The sequence below is a fragment of the Sapajus apella genome, unplaced genomic scaffold (genome assembly GCF_009761245.1).
Source record: "Sapajus apella isolate SASKATOON/1434 unplaced genomic scaffold, GSC_monkey_1.0 scaffold74, whole genome shotgun sequence".
Lineage (NCBI taxonomy): Eukaryota > Metazoa > Chordata > Mammalia > Primates > Cebidae > Sapajus > Sapajus apella.
In genome coordinates, this window is record NW_022437014.1 from 5,373,916 (window position 1) to 5,389,969 (window position 16,054).

The 16,054-nt window shown below is 39.3% G+C and overlaps 1 protein-coding gene across 3 annotated transcripts in view; it reads right to left on the bottom strand.

Moving 5' to 3' along the window:
- Window positions 1-15,504, bottom strand: part of DLGAP5 (DLG associated protein 5) — a 40,796-nt gene extending 25,292 nt beyond the window's left edge. The window contains exons 1-8 of one of the 3 annotated variants that reach the window (XM_032251134.1): window positions 15,289-15,504; window positions 12,226-12,461; window positions 8,179-8,372; window positions 6,065-6,127; window positions 4,889-4,973; window positions 4,333-4,455; window positions 3,302-3,372; window positions 590-864 (exon numbers count right to left, since the gene is read on the bottom strand). In XM_032251134.1, coding sequence (XP_032107025.1) covers window positions 590-864; window positions 3,302-3,372; window positions 4,333-4,455; window positions 4,889-4,973; window positions 6,065-6,127; window positions 8,179-8,372; window positions 12,226-12,460 — 1,046 coding nt within the window. In that variant the 5' untranslated portion in view covers window position 12,461; window positions 15,289-15,504. Of the gene's footprint in view, window positions 1-589; window positions 865-3,301; window positions 3,373-4,332; window positions 4,456-4,888; window positions 4,974-6,064; window positions 6,128-8,178; window positions 8,373-12,225; window positions 12,464-15,288 lie in introns of those variants that run through there. The other 2 variants (XM_032251136.1, XM_032251135.1) reach the window with 2 other exon arrangements.
- Between the last annotated feature and the right edge of the window lie 550 nt (window positions 15,505-16,054).

Here is a 16,054-nt window from a genome sequence, read left to right on the forward strand (position 1 = left end):
TTGAAAAATGTTATTTGTGTTACATCACTTACTAAAAACAAAAAAACCCCAAATTGTATAGTGAAAATAACAATGCATAGGAAATATAGAAACTGTCAAGTACATTATTATATCTTCTGAGGAATTTTTTAAAAGAAAAAATTTCATGGTTCATAACTAACATAGTTCAATAGCTAAATAACTTTTTAGGAGTACAGGCTAAATATAAGAAAGGCATTTATGGCCAGGCGCGGTGGCTCAAGCCTGTAATCCCAGCACTTTGGGAGGCCGAGGCGGGTGGATCACGAGGTCAGGAGATCGAGACCATCCTGGTCAACATGGTGAAACCCCGTCTCTACTAAAAATACAAAAAAAACATTAGCTGGGCATGGTGGCGCGTGCCTGTAATCCCAGCTACTGAGGAGGTTGAGGCAGGAGAATTGCCTGAACCCAGGAGGCGGAGGTTGCGGTGAGCCGAGATCGCGCCATTGCACTCCAGCCTGGGTAACAAGAGTGAAACTCCGTCTCAAAAAAAAAAAAAAAAAAAAAAAAAAAAGAAAGGCATTTATTACCCATCTTAGCAAGGGACTTATTAATATTACATTCTTACACTTCTGTTTCTGAAGAAGTCCAGGTGTAACTGGGTGTCAAAAAAGCATTGGCACTTCTGGGAGTCATAGGTGTTAGTTGATAGGTCTTGAGACCATCCAGTGGCTGAAACGTAAAATCTTTAGGTGCAAAGGAATTCTTCCCTCTCATTTTTGCAGAATGTATCTCAGGTACGTTTTCCATTTTTGATAAGACTCCATCTGGATCCATTCCATTTGTTGCACTAGTTTGTGAATCCAAAGTATTTTCTTCACTATCGACTTTACAAGAAAAACCCTAGGATGTGAGTTAACAAAGTAAGATTTCTCTCTTCTGAGGATATATTCAACCAATTTTTATATGTTTGAAAACATGACAACTGAAATATATGTACTACGTACATAATTTGAGAGACAAAAACAGATACATTTAAGTATATACATGGAATCAGAAGACTGGTTATGCTAAACCATTGCTATTCCCCAGGAATAGAGCAAACCAATTCTTATTAAAAGACTAATACTGGCCGGGCGTGGTGGCTCACGCCTGTAACCCAAACACTTTGGAGGCCAAGGTGGGCGGATCACCTGAGGTCGGGAGTTCAAGACCAGCCTGACCAACATGGTGAAACCCCATTTAAAAAAAGAAAAAAAAAAAAAAGACTAATATGTTTTAGAAATTACAACAAATTAAAAGATAATGGAAAATTAATATGGAGAAACTTGTTCAACAAGCATAGACCTTTTCACTTAAATTATGTTGATAATTACAATGGTTTAAAATCAGAAATCTAACATTATGGAATGATTATCGTTAAGGACCAAATCCTTTACTTAAATAACCTTAGATTATAAATAACCTTACCACAAGAGCAATACTTTTCAATGTGACACAAAAGATTAACCATATAAAATACAAAGCATATTTACTATTTCAAGTCAATTTGTTACTTGGTATTTAAATATAATTTCTAGAGGTTTCTAGGCTTCTGATTTTTAATAAGATATGAACTCAAACCCAGGTATTTCAACCTGGACAAAAGTTTAAGTAGTAACACTGTTAAAGCTAGCATGGTAGTCAAAGCAAAAACTAGCAATAATCCTTAAGGGTAAAATAAATCTTAAGGGAGGACCTATAAGGTCCAGCTGCTTTATCTGCGAGGATGCATTGTGTTTCCTTTCTTGATCTGTGTTTGATTTTTTACTAAGAATCTAGCAAGTTTAGTTAATCTTTGTTACTTTTTTTAAATTAAGAAATTACACAGGTGGGGAGCAGTGGCTCATGCCTCTAATCCTAGCACTTTGAGAGGCCAAGGCAGGTGGGTCACCTGAGGTCAGGAGCTCAAGACCACCCTGGGCAACACGGTGAAACGCCATCTCTACCAAAAATACAAAAGTCAGACGGGTGTGGTGGCACGCAGCTATAATCCCAGCTGCTCCAGAGGCTGAGGCGGGAGAATCACTTTAACCCCGGAAGTGGAGGCTGCAGTGAGCTGAGATGGCACCACTGCACTCCAGCCTGGGCAACAGAATGAGACTCTGTCTCAAAAAAAATAAAAATAAAAATAAAAATTATACCATAGATTTATAAGACAAAGAGTCCTCAAATGGGGCATATTTTTTGAAGACCTTATTAGAAACCATTGCAGATGCTGGCAGAAATTTTAGTTTAATTCTTACAAGTACTCTATGTAGGTATTCCATATTAGGATTAAGAAAACAAACTCATAAATTACATAACTTGCCCAGGGTTATATAGCTAATTGGAAGCAGACTACTCAAATCCAGGCCTAAATGAATCCAAAGTCAATGCATTTCACCCCACTCCATCCTATGTCTTGGCTAATTCCCATATAAAGGTTTCTCTCAGCTGTGTTTTTATTATTTTTCTCCATCTTCTAACCAAATTATGCTTTCCCTACATATAAAGCTCTGAAGGGCGCAGTGGCTCACATCTGTAATCCCAGCACTTTGGGAGGCCAAGGCAGGTGGATCACAAGGTCAGGAGTTCGAGACCAACCTGGCCAATATGGTGAAATCCTGTCTCTACTAAAAATACAAAATTTAGCAGAGCGTGGTGGCACGTGCCTGCAGTTCCAGCTACTCGGGAGGCTGAGGCAGGAGAATCACCTGAACCTGGGAGGCAGAGGTTGCAGTGAGCTAAGATCATACCACTGCACCCCAGCCTGGGCAACAAAGTGAGACTCTCTCAGGGAAAAAAAAAAAAAAAGCTCTGAAAATAACATACCAGAAAAACAACAAGAACAAATCCTCTTGATGCTTTCTTATGGTCTGGGAAGTTTTTTATTTATCTTTATTTATTTAAATGGAGCTTAATTTGTTTAACCAGGCTGGGGTACAACGGCACAGATCTTGGCTCACAGCAACCTCCACCTCCCAGGTTCAAGCGATTCTCCTGCCTCAGCCTCCCGAGTAGCTGGGATTACAGGCATGTACCACCATGCCTGGCTAATTTTGTATTTTTAGTAAGGACCAAGTTTCTCCATGTTGATCAGACTAGTCTAGAATTCCTGACCTCAGATTATCTGCCCGCCTCGGCCTCCCAAAGTGCTAGGATTACAGGTGTGAGTCACCGTGCCTGGCCTGGTTCAGGAAGTTTTAACACACAAGTAGGTTAACCTCTTGAAGCAGTTCTGTATGTTTAATTTCAACTTTATGAAAGTAGCAATAAGATTTTCAAAGCATCTAGAAGTAAAAAGATGTTTATTCTCTACCTTGTCAGGTTTTGTTTCTATGTTTTTGGCAGTTCTTCCTTTATTTGGCACCTTTCTTTCTGGTTTGTTTTCTAAAATAACAATAAAATAAAATATTTTACTAGATAGAAATGCTACATTAAAATACTAGGTAACTTGGGAAAGGAAAAAAAGCAACAGGAGGAATACATGTTTTGAAGGATTTTTATTATAAAAAGCCATATTATAAAAGAGGTTAAAAACAAATGGAATTTCCTGCCAAGTACAGACCATCTGTTTTCAAAGTCAGAGTGTTTTACCTTTTCCCTCTGAATACCAAATACAGATTGAGTATCCTATATCCAAAATGCTTGAAACCAGAGGTATTTTAGATTCCAGATTTTGGAATATATACATTATACTTACAGGTTCAGCATACCTGATACAAAAATCTAAAATCTGAAATACTCCAATGAGCATTTCCTTTGAGCATGACCTTTAAATGTCATATTGGTGCTCAGGATTTTGGATGTTTTGATTAGGATTGCTCAACCTGTACATATTTATTACAGACAATTAGAAAAATACAAAAGACTACAAAGAACAGCAATGAAAAATCACCGAGATTCCATTACTCAGTTGTCACTTAGGGTATGGTTTTCCAGTCCTATATCCACATAATCACATACTGTTTTTTAGAATTGTGATGCTACTGTACAGAGTTTGACCTGCTTTTCTTTGCCCACTTAATATATCATGAATGATGTCATTAAGTGCTCTTTTATAATATCGTTCTTAATGGCTACATTGTATTGCCACAATATATGAACTATGATTTATTAGGACCATTAATTTTTCACTTTGAAACACTGCTTATACCAATTCAGGTCTTCAATGTTTGGGCATCCATGATGTGCTAACTGGATGTCATGGCACAGAATCTAGTTTCAGGAATTACAATTTCCTGTTTTCTTCTTTCCTACTCAAAGTACTTGTTGATTTTTGAAACAGAATACAAAAACCTCAAGGACCAAACATTCTAGTTCAGTAACTGATCAAGGAATAGTTCTTACCATTAGCAGCTCTTGCAACTGGCTTTCTTGCTGTGGTAGATGAGACTGTTCTGGGAACCTGCTTTGCCGCTTCAGTAGCTGATCGAGTCATTCTCAATGACGTAGGCATTACAGGCTGCACAACTGTGCAGAAAAAAAAAATAATCAAATGTCCTTTGTAGTTATTAAATTATGGTTGTGAAGCCGGGCATGGTAGTGCATGCCTGCAGTCCCAGCTACTCAGGAGGCTGAGGCGGGAGGATCACTTCAGCGCAGAAGTTTGAAACCAGCCTGGGCAACATAGTGAGATCCCACAGCTAAAAAAACTGTAAAAATCAGCTGGGCATGGTGGCAAGCCTGTAGTTCCAGTTACTCAGGAGGCTGAAGTGGGAGGATCACTTGAGCCCAGGAGGTGGAGGCTCCAGTGAGCTATGATTGCACTACTGCACTCCAACCTGGGCGACAAGCCTGTCTCAAATAAATAAATAAATAGATTCCAGTTGACCTTCTGGACACTTAAAAAAAATTATGGCTGTGGTAGCCTTAGAGAATTTACAGTAATTGCTAATATTCCTACCTTTTTTCTCTTTGTCTGACACTTTCTTTTCGGAAGTTTGTCTTTGACCAGGTCGGACTGCTTGAACATCACTGTCATTATCAATCTATTTAAGAGATTAGGTGTCATGTGATTTAATTGCAAAATGAATCAAACCACCACATTTTTAATCCATAAATTGATTCCTCATCTGAAATATGATCATTGTAAATGACCCAACCAAAAAAAAAAAAAAAACTACCCCAAATAAAATGAGATAAAATAAAAAAGCTTTCCATTAAGCTTCCAAAAAAGCCTACATCCTTTTTCAGAATCACAGATTTTAGAAAATGCAAATAACCTAAGCTATTAAAAACTGCTAACTATAACTTGCCTTCTGAAGGTTTTTAAACACTCCAGACATGCTTTCATTTCAAGAGATTTTAATTTTGCCTAGAAAATGCTTCTCCTGGATAAAAAGCTCTTTTCCATGGTTCTCTCCTCCACTTCCATAATGGCTTTACTCAAAAGGCTTTCATCTCAGAGAGGCCTTCCTTGACTGCCCAATCAAAATTCTACCCCATACCTACTTCTAGTACATCCCATCTCCCTTTTTAAAGATCTCCTCCATAATACTTATGATCTTCTGACATATGTTTGATTTTTTTTTTAACTGCCTTACACGTAAGTTCCACAAAGACAGGAAATTTAGCTTATTATTATATCCAAAAGCCCACAACAATGCCAGGAACATCATAGCAATGCAAAATCTATTACATATGCATATGTGGAACTAAGCTTCCTTCCCTGATGAAGAGGCATACTATTTCCCTTTGCCCACTTCACTTTTAGTAACCCTCCTAATATCTTTCTTACATTATTGTGAAGACCCATAAGTTTATAACACCTACCCTGTGTGTTTTCCTCCCCATCTGCATTTCATGCAGGTAACTTGCATGTATAACAGGAACCCAGTAAACAAAACAAGAGTGTGACACAAAGACAGTTTGCCATGGATCTCATAAGGAATGTTGGAGCAAATATTTTAAGTGAAATTACTCTACATCACCATACCAAAAACAGTGACTTTCATACCTGTTAACTCTAGTAAGTTAACCATTATGTTTGAATCTGATATTAGATTAAAAGTGAATTTATTCACTCTGAAAAAAAGTACAATTTATCATTTTAGTAACAATTATCTACTGTCAACTATACCTTAGCCTGCTCCATTTGGTCTTTGGCCTTTGACCTTGTAATCCGTACAGAAGATGGAATAGCCTTAGAATAATCAAAAGAAAATAAACTTTAAAAAAACGAACTGGCAAATAAGAAAAAAATAAAAAAAGAACTGGCAAAGGTTTACTTCCATATCTTATTATAAAATAAAGTTCCCTTTTTAAAGTTAAATTCTATCCTTAATCCCTTATAGCAGCAAAAAGATACTCACTTAAATTCCTATTTTTTTCCTGGTTCTAGCCTGATTAAGTTAATAACTTCAAAAATCACTCATATTTCTCAGTGAGAAAGAAATTTCAAACCACATTTTCCAGGTATTGTAATCCTCATTAATATGATTAACTAGACAATAAGAATGCCACAGATGGGCAGATTAGAGTATTAGGATCTTTGTTTTCTCTTTATAAAAAGCTATCTTATAGCTTTCCTAGTTTTGAGTTTTAACAATTTGCTTTTGATTCTCATGATTATGCACTTGTCCACTGTCCATAAGAAAACAGAGACTTGATCACAAAATGTGGAAAACGCTAGCAAGAGAAAAAATGAAAATTCCTTAAGAAGCATAATCGCAGACTTCTCTAGATTAGAAACCATTTTCTTCTAATCTGTGAAAACCTAGTGCTAAAAACTAGTCTTTCCTTTAGAGTGCATAAAGAAAGTAGAATTCATCAGTGGCTACCATATAAATAGAATATAAAAACAATGATTGGTGAATCTTATTATTTAATACCATGATGTACCTCTGTTCCTATTTAACACTTTTTAAATAGCTGTTTGGAGTTTAGACCAGTGATTGGTATCCTACATATTCTTGAAAAGCCAGCTTAAATCTAACCCTTTCCAAGAGTAGTTCTTTGTTGTTCCTCCAAACAGAAACAATCTCTCCCTCCTCTCATATAGAATATATTTATCTGTATCTTGCTACCTTGAATTGTATCCTATTACTTTTGGTCTCTTCCATATTTATACCAGAGTAAATAACCAAGGATCTGTCCAATGAATCAGTGAGATTCATAAGGCCAAGAATATTATTCAAGTTTTACTTAAATCAGGAATGTACATACAGTCAATGAGATCATCAGTGCCTACAAATTTACAATCTAGCTGCTTTTGTTCAAACTTTATCCTTCCTGACTCACTGACCACGCTCTCCTTTAGATTACTCTGCCTTTAACCTTCTATCCTTTTAGTTCTCTTGCCTCCCTGCCCAGTCCTCAGCCAAGTACCTGACTTCTGCCCACCTAAAGGTGCTCTCTAGAGTGACTTTTTCATAATTTTATATATCCTTATTGGAATGGTCTCAGTCCTACAGCTTAAACTCCCGTCTATACTTCCAATATTGTATCCTAAATCTACATCCTAGCACCAATTTCCATCTTGCTTTCTAAATTTTTACTCACTGGTGTCTAGATGTTCTACACAAGTTTAAGATTTTTTAAAAGGTTATTAGCATGCACCCACTTAAATTTCTTCCTTTTCTTATCTCTTTTAGCAGCAGCATAATTTATATGGTTAATCAAATTAATAGCTTCAGAATCTTCTCTCTGCTTTTTCAATTTCCTTTACCCCTCACCATCTACTCGGCCACCAGTCCTGTCAAATGCCTTTCTTTAGCTGTCTTAGACCTATCTTTTCATTTTAAAACCCACTGCCCCTTTCCACCTATTCCATTACAGTAGTCTCACAATTGGTCTCCCTATCTATAAATGCTTCTCTTTCCAGACTAAAAGCTTTAGGGCTACGGTGTTTTCCTGAATTATTAATTTGACAGTGGCACGGCACTTATTTAAAATTTCTCTTGATTCTTCATAACCTACAGGATAAACACGAAATTCTTTGCACAACATTGTTCAGCCTGGTTCTACCCATTTTCCTAGTTTTACCCCATCTCAACTTACCTACAGCTATCTCAAGAGACCTGATTTTCATTCTTCTGAGCTACTATTATGTCACTCCCACCTTCTACCAACCACTGAAGTAAATAAAGAGACTAAGGGAAAGGGGTTATTTAAGTCTTGAAAAGGGTTATTAATGTCTTGAAGAAAATTCCCAATAAAAGAAACTATTCCTTTTTATTAAGACACTAAATTTACCTTTTTTGGCTCAGCTTTCATAGCATTCTGGTATGATAAAAGAAAACAAGGCATATCAGGTCTATAACGACCCACTTTAAATATTCCTCGTTTAGCTTTCTCTCTCTGCTCTTTCAATTTTTGAAGTTGCTTTTCTTCTTTGTATTTTTGGAGCATTTGTTTTCGTTGATCACCAAGAACAGTTTTCAGTGACTCTAGGCAGGAAAAAAAAACAAAACAGCACAGTATATAAAACATTTCAGATGAAAAATTATGCAAATGTCTAAACAATTATTTTTGTGTCATTTCAATTGCTCCTAAAAAATGCTTTCAATAAGCCAGGCACAGTGACACATCTGTAGTCCAACCTACTGGGGAGGCTGAGGCAGAAGGATCATTGGGCCCAGGAGTTCAAGTTCAGCTTGGGTAACATAGCAAGACTCCTCCACACAAAAGGAAATGCTTTTAATATTTCTTGTTAATTCTTTAGCACTCTAACCACAAGTTATTTCCACCCCTAGTCTTTTAAAATTTGTATTCATTTTGCCTTCATGTGTTCAAATATTAAACACTTGCTACATACTAGGCATGTATTACTTCACTTTTAAATTAATTAATTGTATGATAGCCAGCATCCAAGCTGACCGCTACCGATCCTCACTTCCTGGTAGTCTTGCCTTGTGTCATCCCCTCACACTGAATAGGGCTGAGTCGTGTGATCAAGAGAGTATTACAGGAATAATGGAGTATGACTTCTAAAACTAGGTAGTGTTTGCCTTGCTCTCTCTTGAAGAGTCATTTGTTCTCAGGGAAGCCAAGTGCCATGCGGGGCCTTAAGAATACTCAAGTAGTCCTACTGAGATGTCCATATGACAAAGAACTACAGCCTCCTGCCAAAAGCCAGCACCAACTTGCTGTTCATGAGTCCATCATCCTGGGGGCAGATCCTCCAGTTTCAGTTAAGGCTTCAGATATACCTCTGGATGACATCTTGGCTCAAATTCCTGACCCACAAAAATTGTATTAAGTAATCAATGTTTATTGTTTTAAGCTGCTAAGTTTTGGGATAAATAATACAATTATAGGTGCTATTTATTATAATAGATGTACTCCATTCCTTCTCATCTACTCAAGGACATTCTTCCAGCAACTTATCCTCTCACTCATCTATTTTTTCCTCTACTGAACTGTTGCCGTCACAAAGTTACAAACATGTAGTAATTTCTCTAGTCCCATTTAAGGCAAAATTCTTCAAGAGAGTTATCTGTATTTCTACTTCCAACACTTTTTTTTTTTTAAAGACAGAGTCTCGCTCTGTCACCCAGGCTGAAGTGCACTGCGTGATCTTGGCTCACTGCAACCTCTGCTTCCTGGGTTCAAGCAATTCTCCTGCCTCAGCCTCCCTAGGAGCTAGGATTACAGGCACGTGCCACCATACTAGGTTAATTTTTATATTTTTAGTAGAGATGGGGTTTCACCATGTTGCCCAGGCTGGTCTTGAACTCCTGACCTCAGATAATCCACCCACCTCAGCCTCCCAAAGTACTAGGATTACAGGCATGAGACACTGCACCTGGGCTACTTCCAACACTCTTTACAACCCCTCTCTTATTTTCAAAATTATGAAAAATTTCTAATATACAATCAGAATTATAATGAACCTCATATACCTATTACCCAGATTCAATGACTATGAAAATTTTCCTGGAGTTGTTTAAAACAAATTATACTTAGAAGATTTCATCTCTAAATACTTGAGTATATACTTCCATAAAACAAAGACATTTCCTTTCATAGCCTTAACACATCATCATCACACTAAACAAAATCAGCAGTAATTCCTTGTTATCTATTATAGGATCCAGATTTAAACTTCTCTATTTGCTTCAAAGAGGCCTCTTAAGCCATCTATTTATTTAAATCAAGAACCAAGTAAGATCTACTTATTTTATTTGGATCTCTTTTTCTTTTTTTTGAGACCGAGTCTCACTCTGTTGACAGGCTGGAGTGCAGAGGCACAGTCTTGGCTCACTGCAATCTCCACCTCTGGGTTCAAGCGATTCTCCTCCCTCAGTCTCTGGAGTAGCTGGGTTTACAGGCACACACCACCATACCCAGCTAATTTTTGTATTTTTAGTAAAGATGGGGTTTCACCATGTTGGCCATGATCTCCTGACCTCATGATCCACCCGCCTCCCAAAATGCTGGGATTACAGGCGTGAGCCACCATGCCTTTTAAGTCTCTTCATACAAAACAGATCCTCCTCTCTACTATTCATGCCTTGTCTTACTGACAAAAGGTAGTCAGTTTTCCTACTGAATGTCCTGCAAGCTATATTTGTTTACTCATTCCTCTAGGCCCCATGTTTTCTATAAACTAGAAATTATATCTAAGGGTTTGATTATACTTACCCATTCCAATCTGAGTTTCACTCCCTGAATCTCACTCCACCAAACTATTCATCAAGATCACCAATGACTTCCACAGTGGTGAAGTCCAAATTCTCACCTCTCATATACTGGATCTAACAAGCAATACTAATATAGTTAATCAGTCTCTCCTCCTTGATATGCACTTTTCCACTTGGTTTCTAGGATAGCACATTCTTCTGGTTATCCTCTTGCATTACTTTGCACTGTTCCCTGGTTCTTTACTAGTTTTCCCTTGACTTTTCATATTTTAATATCAACTAAATTATTGCAATAGTCTACTTACTGCTCTTCCTGATGCCATACCTACTAACCCACAATCTATTCTCAACACAGCAGCCAAAGTGTTCCTTTTTTTTTTTTTTAAGGGACAGGATCTCTTTGTGTTGCCCAGGTCCGAGTACAGTGGCTACTCACAGGCACCATCATAGCACACTAAAGCTTCAAACTCCTGAGCTCAAGATCTTCCTGTATCAGCCTCTGGAGTAGCTGGGGCTACAGGCCTGGCTCCAAAGTGATCCTTTTAAAACATAAATCAGACTAAATAAACACTCATTAATGGCCTCTCATTTCAGAGTGAAAGCCAATGTCCTTACAATGATGGTCCTTAGGATTCTATGCAATCTGTCTCCCTTGTTCATTCTTTTCTAGCCAGTTACCTACTTGATTTCTCTAAAACAACAGGCACACTCCCATCTCTAAGCCTCTGCAAATGAGAAATAAAGGATATTTTCAAAGCATATTGACACAGACTTTTATTTGATTTTGGTTAAGAAATGGAACATTTGAGAGGACAAGAGTAGAGGCCAGGCGATGACTTAGGAGGTAATACTACCACCGATTCTCAGAAAAAAATTTTGGTTCTTTCTGACACTCCCCATTTATCCTAGCATTATTTCAATGCCATCTAGCTCCTAATGCCTGCTATATGAACACAACAAATAGGAGTATGGTGACTCCTGACTAAAGTCATTTCTCAGTCTCCTTTCTCTTCTCTGTAGCATCCTTTGCCTTCTAAGATGCTCTATTTTCATCTTTTTCTGAGATTACTCCTTTCTTCTTTAGTTGGTTCTTTTCATCCTAATGGTCCCAGTCCTTCTGGGGAAACTGCAAAGATGAATTCTTTGCTGTTTTCTTAGTAATGTTTCCATTGACAAAGTACTCTCATTTCATATATTCTTTATTCTATTTATACATTTCTTATCAATTTATCTAGTCAACACTAATCTTACCCAAGCTCCATAAGAACTTTAGGATTTCTATAAGGCAATATGGATAACAAAGTGTTATAATATTCCATAGGTAAATGGCTTTGCCTAAGAGGCAGTAGTTGTAGAAAACAGGTTATTAAGGAACCAGGTGCCATGGCTCACGCCTGTAATCCCTACACTTTGGGAGACTGAGGCAAAAGAATTCCTTGAGCCTCGGAATTTGAGGTTATAGTGAGCGCACCACTGCACTACCGCCTGAGTGACACAGTAAGACTCTGCCTCTTGTATTTAAAAAAAAAAAAAAAAAGGTTATTTAGAACAGTTATTCAAAGGTTATTTCAAAACTCTTCTGGCCAGGGTGTTTTACTCACACAGGCATTAAACCAACTATTATTCACTCTTAAAATTACAACAGATCTTTACTTACTTGGCTTGACATTGGCCTTTTCTGGAACAAGCTCTTGAGATGTCTCATCTAATTCAACAAGAATTCTCCCTTCCAAGGTTGGAATATTTACATCTTTCAAACCAAAGTGTCTATTTCGTTCATATTCCTTATGTCTGCTTTCTTTCTGAGACAGTGATTTTCTGTGAGCAATTTTAGTTCTAATCATTTCAGTACTTAAATCTTTCCTATGTCGACTGGCAAAATGTGAAGACATCCTGTCAAGGAAAAGCACAAAACCCAACTTACATGAATTTTCACTATTTAAAAAATTAAGATTACAGTTCATCTCCTGTCCCACTTCAGAGCCTTCTGAAATAAAATATGAAAATGCACAATGAAATAAGTATGTAACACTGAAAAGCGGGAAGCAGATTATCAGAGCATAGGAAGCTACAACCTATTTGGGAGTTTTAAATAGGAACTTTCTTGACCAATGAAGAGAAAGCCAAGAAGCTACAGTACAGAATAAAAGAGGCTCTGGGCTTACTATAGAGAACACCGCAAAAACAAAAGCATGAACTAAAAGTGAAAATAGGGTAAGTAAGTGAAGAACAGTGTATAGAATGGTTTCCTTACCCATGATGATGAATGCAGGTAGTCTAACATTTCTTCAAAAGCCAAAAAAACAAAAACCCCACACCAGGTGCCTCCTAGTCACGTAGGGACAATCAACAGGCAACTGGATACAGATAGCTGGATAGAGTTGGATAGAGAGGCACAGGGAAAGGTATGTGGAAAGGAACAAGAAGCTTTCATGCTCTCTCAGGTAGCACTGCTGGTTAGGAACCTGCATGTGTTCACCTATCTAGAAGCTCTCCAAACCCAGGTTTTGTTTTTTGTTCTTTTTTAATGGCAGCTTCATTACATACACATGAGTGATTAAATCATTGGCCACTGGCGATCAAATCAACCTTCAGCTCCTCTTCCCCCTCACCCCCGCAGAGGTTGTGAGGTGGGGCTGAAAGTCCCAACTCTCTAATCCTGGCTTGGTCTGTCTAGTGACCAGCCCCAATCCTGAAGCTATTTAGAGGCCTCCAGCCATCCGTCAATCATTAGCATACAAAAAGATATCCAAGGATTTTAGGAGTTTTCCAGAAAACAAAACAAGACCAAATATATAGTTCACAATAACCGTATCACTTTGCTCCATTATTTTCATCCATACAAGAACAAGAAATCATGTAGTGTAGGCCCGTCCGGTGGCTTAGGCCTGTAATCCTACCACTATGGGAGGCAGAGGCAGCAGGACTACTTGAGCCCAGAAGTTCGAGACCAGCCTGGGCAACATAGCATGACCCCGTCTCTATAAATTTAAAAAAAGAAAAGCCATACATACACACACGCACATGCACAAGATCATATAGTTTACTTGGCACAACCTTTTTCTAGCAAAGATCTATATTCAAGCAAAACAAAAGAGGGCAATAAAGATGATGTCAGTGGATCCAACCGGGGAGAACAAAGAAAAGTGGAGTCTGAGGGGGCCACCAGTGTAGCTGGTACAGAGAAACACCAAGCCAAACTGGAGAAAGGGTACTGATTCTCAGAAGTCTTGGCAGTTTAAAAAAAAGAGGGGGAAGGGGGGAGGCTCTGTGATAGACACACTATGGTATATTCTTCAACAAGAATTAAATCTACTAGAAAACTCCAGATAATGGAAAAATTGGCACAATAAATGCAATAAATTGTTACATGATTCTAAGTAATCAACAAAGTATAAAAAATGAGAATCTGGCCGGGCGCGGTGGCTCAAGCCTGTAATCCCAGCACTTTGGGAGGCCGAGGTGGGTGGATCACGAGGTCAAGAGATCGAGACCATCCTGGTCAACATGGTGAAACCCCGTCTCTACTAAAAATACAAAAAATTAGCTGGGCATGGTGCCTGTAATCCCAGCTACTCAGGAGGCTGAGGCAGGAGAATTGCCTGAACCCAGGAGGCGGAGGTTGCGGTGAGCCGAGATCGCGCCATTGCACTCCAGCCTGGGTAACAAGAGCGAAACTCCGTCTCAAAAAAAAAAAAGAGAATCTGGGCTGGGTGTGGTGGCTCACGCCTGTAATCCTAGAGCTTTGGGAGGCAGAGGCAGGCCGATCACCTGAGGTTGGGAGTTCGAGACCAGCCTGACCAACATGGAGAAACCCCGTCTCTACTAAAAACACAAAATTAGCCAGGCACGGTGGCGGGTGCCTGTAATACCAGCTACTTGGGAGGCAGAGGTTGCGGTGGGCCGAGATTGTGCCATTGCACTCTGGCCTGGGCAACAAGAGTAAAACTCCACCTCAAAAAAAAAAAAAAAAAAAAAAAAAAAGAGACAATCTGTCCGACCTGCATGTTAATAACATTCAGATCTAAGACCCAAGGGAAATGACAACTGACTGTGCGTTTTATCAAGAACTCTCTTCCACTATTTGTTATCTCCAGCAGTATTAATTTGCTAAATGTTGAAGAACAACTAAGACTTATGTATTATTTTAAATACGGGATAGCACTATCCACAGCAACAGAGAGAGAAAGAGCGAGAACATTAAAGGTATAATTATCAGAATAACCCTGAAAGGCAGTTACTATTATCGCTCTTGAACAGATGAGGTAAATTAACTGCTCACATTAGCATAGCTAAAAGCTGGTGGAGCTGGGATCCCAAGCCAGGCAGCCTGGCTCTTGACACACACCTAAATTTTGTTTGGCTGAGTGGCGTTTCCTTCAGCTTGCAAGTCTAGAATGCGTTAATTTTGTAGGACTAGAAGTTCTCAGCCGGGCATTTTTAGTAGTCATGGGATCTGGGAAGAGCTACGGGAATTTTTTGTCGGAGCTAGGGATGCTAAACGTCCCTCGACGTGAAGAATAATTTCACCCCAAATGCCAAGTACGCCCCGGTGGTGAAACGCTGACTAGTAGACAGGCCAGGGCAAACAGACTGACTCTTCTGGAGACTCGCGTTATCAGCTTCCGGAAGGGCAAGGTAACATGGTCCTAGAGAAGCCTGCCTCTGACTGGCTCCCGCTCGCAGCCCCCGGTCCTCAGACCCTTCTACACCCACCTACCTGAGGCACCTTCTAGCGTGAAACCTCAAACAAACAAAAAGTAGGGAACACTCGATCTGGACGACCACCGCCAACTCCGAAGCAGAAATCCTCACAACCCGAGCCTCCACAAAATTCAAACTTGCTGCACCAAGCCTCTGATTGGAGGGACTTTAACCAACACTTCCGGGGAAGATCCCGCCCCTTCCACTCGACGAGGCTTGCGATTGGTTTGCTTCGTGCGACATTTGAATTGATTGAAAGGTGAAGGGACGGTTCAAAAGATGGGTGCGGAAAGGAAAACAGGCGGGACTACGACGCGGGATGAGAAGAGGTGGAGCGGTGGGGGCGCTCCTGTCAGGTGAAGTGCCGGAGTGGGCGGCGGAGCTCGAGAGGTGTTGCTAGGTCCCTGGAAAAACTGGGCTGCGGGAATCTCCCCCAAAGCTCGCAGTGCTTTTTCTTTCTTTCTTTCTTTTTTTGAGACAAGGTCTCACTTTGTCGCCCAGGCTGGAATGCAGTGGGCCACTGCTCACTGCAGCCTGGACCTCCCGGGTTCAAACCTTCCTCCCACCTCAGGCTCCCGGGTAGCTGGGACTATAGGCGCGCACCACCACGCCGGCCTAACTTTTAAAAACTTTTGTAGAGACAGGGCCCCACTACGTTGCCCACGCTGCATTCAGGGCTTTTTAATATTCTTGTTTAGTCACAGAATCCAGCAGACCTTCCTGGAATGTTTTCTTCAGTAGACATTTTATTTTTTTTGTGTGGGTTTTTTTTTTTTTTTTTT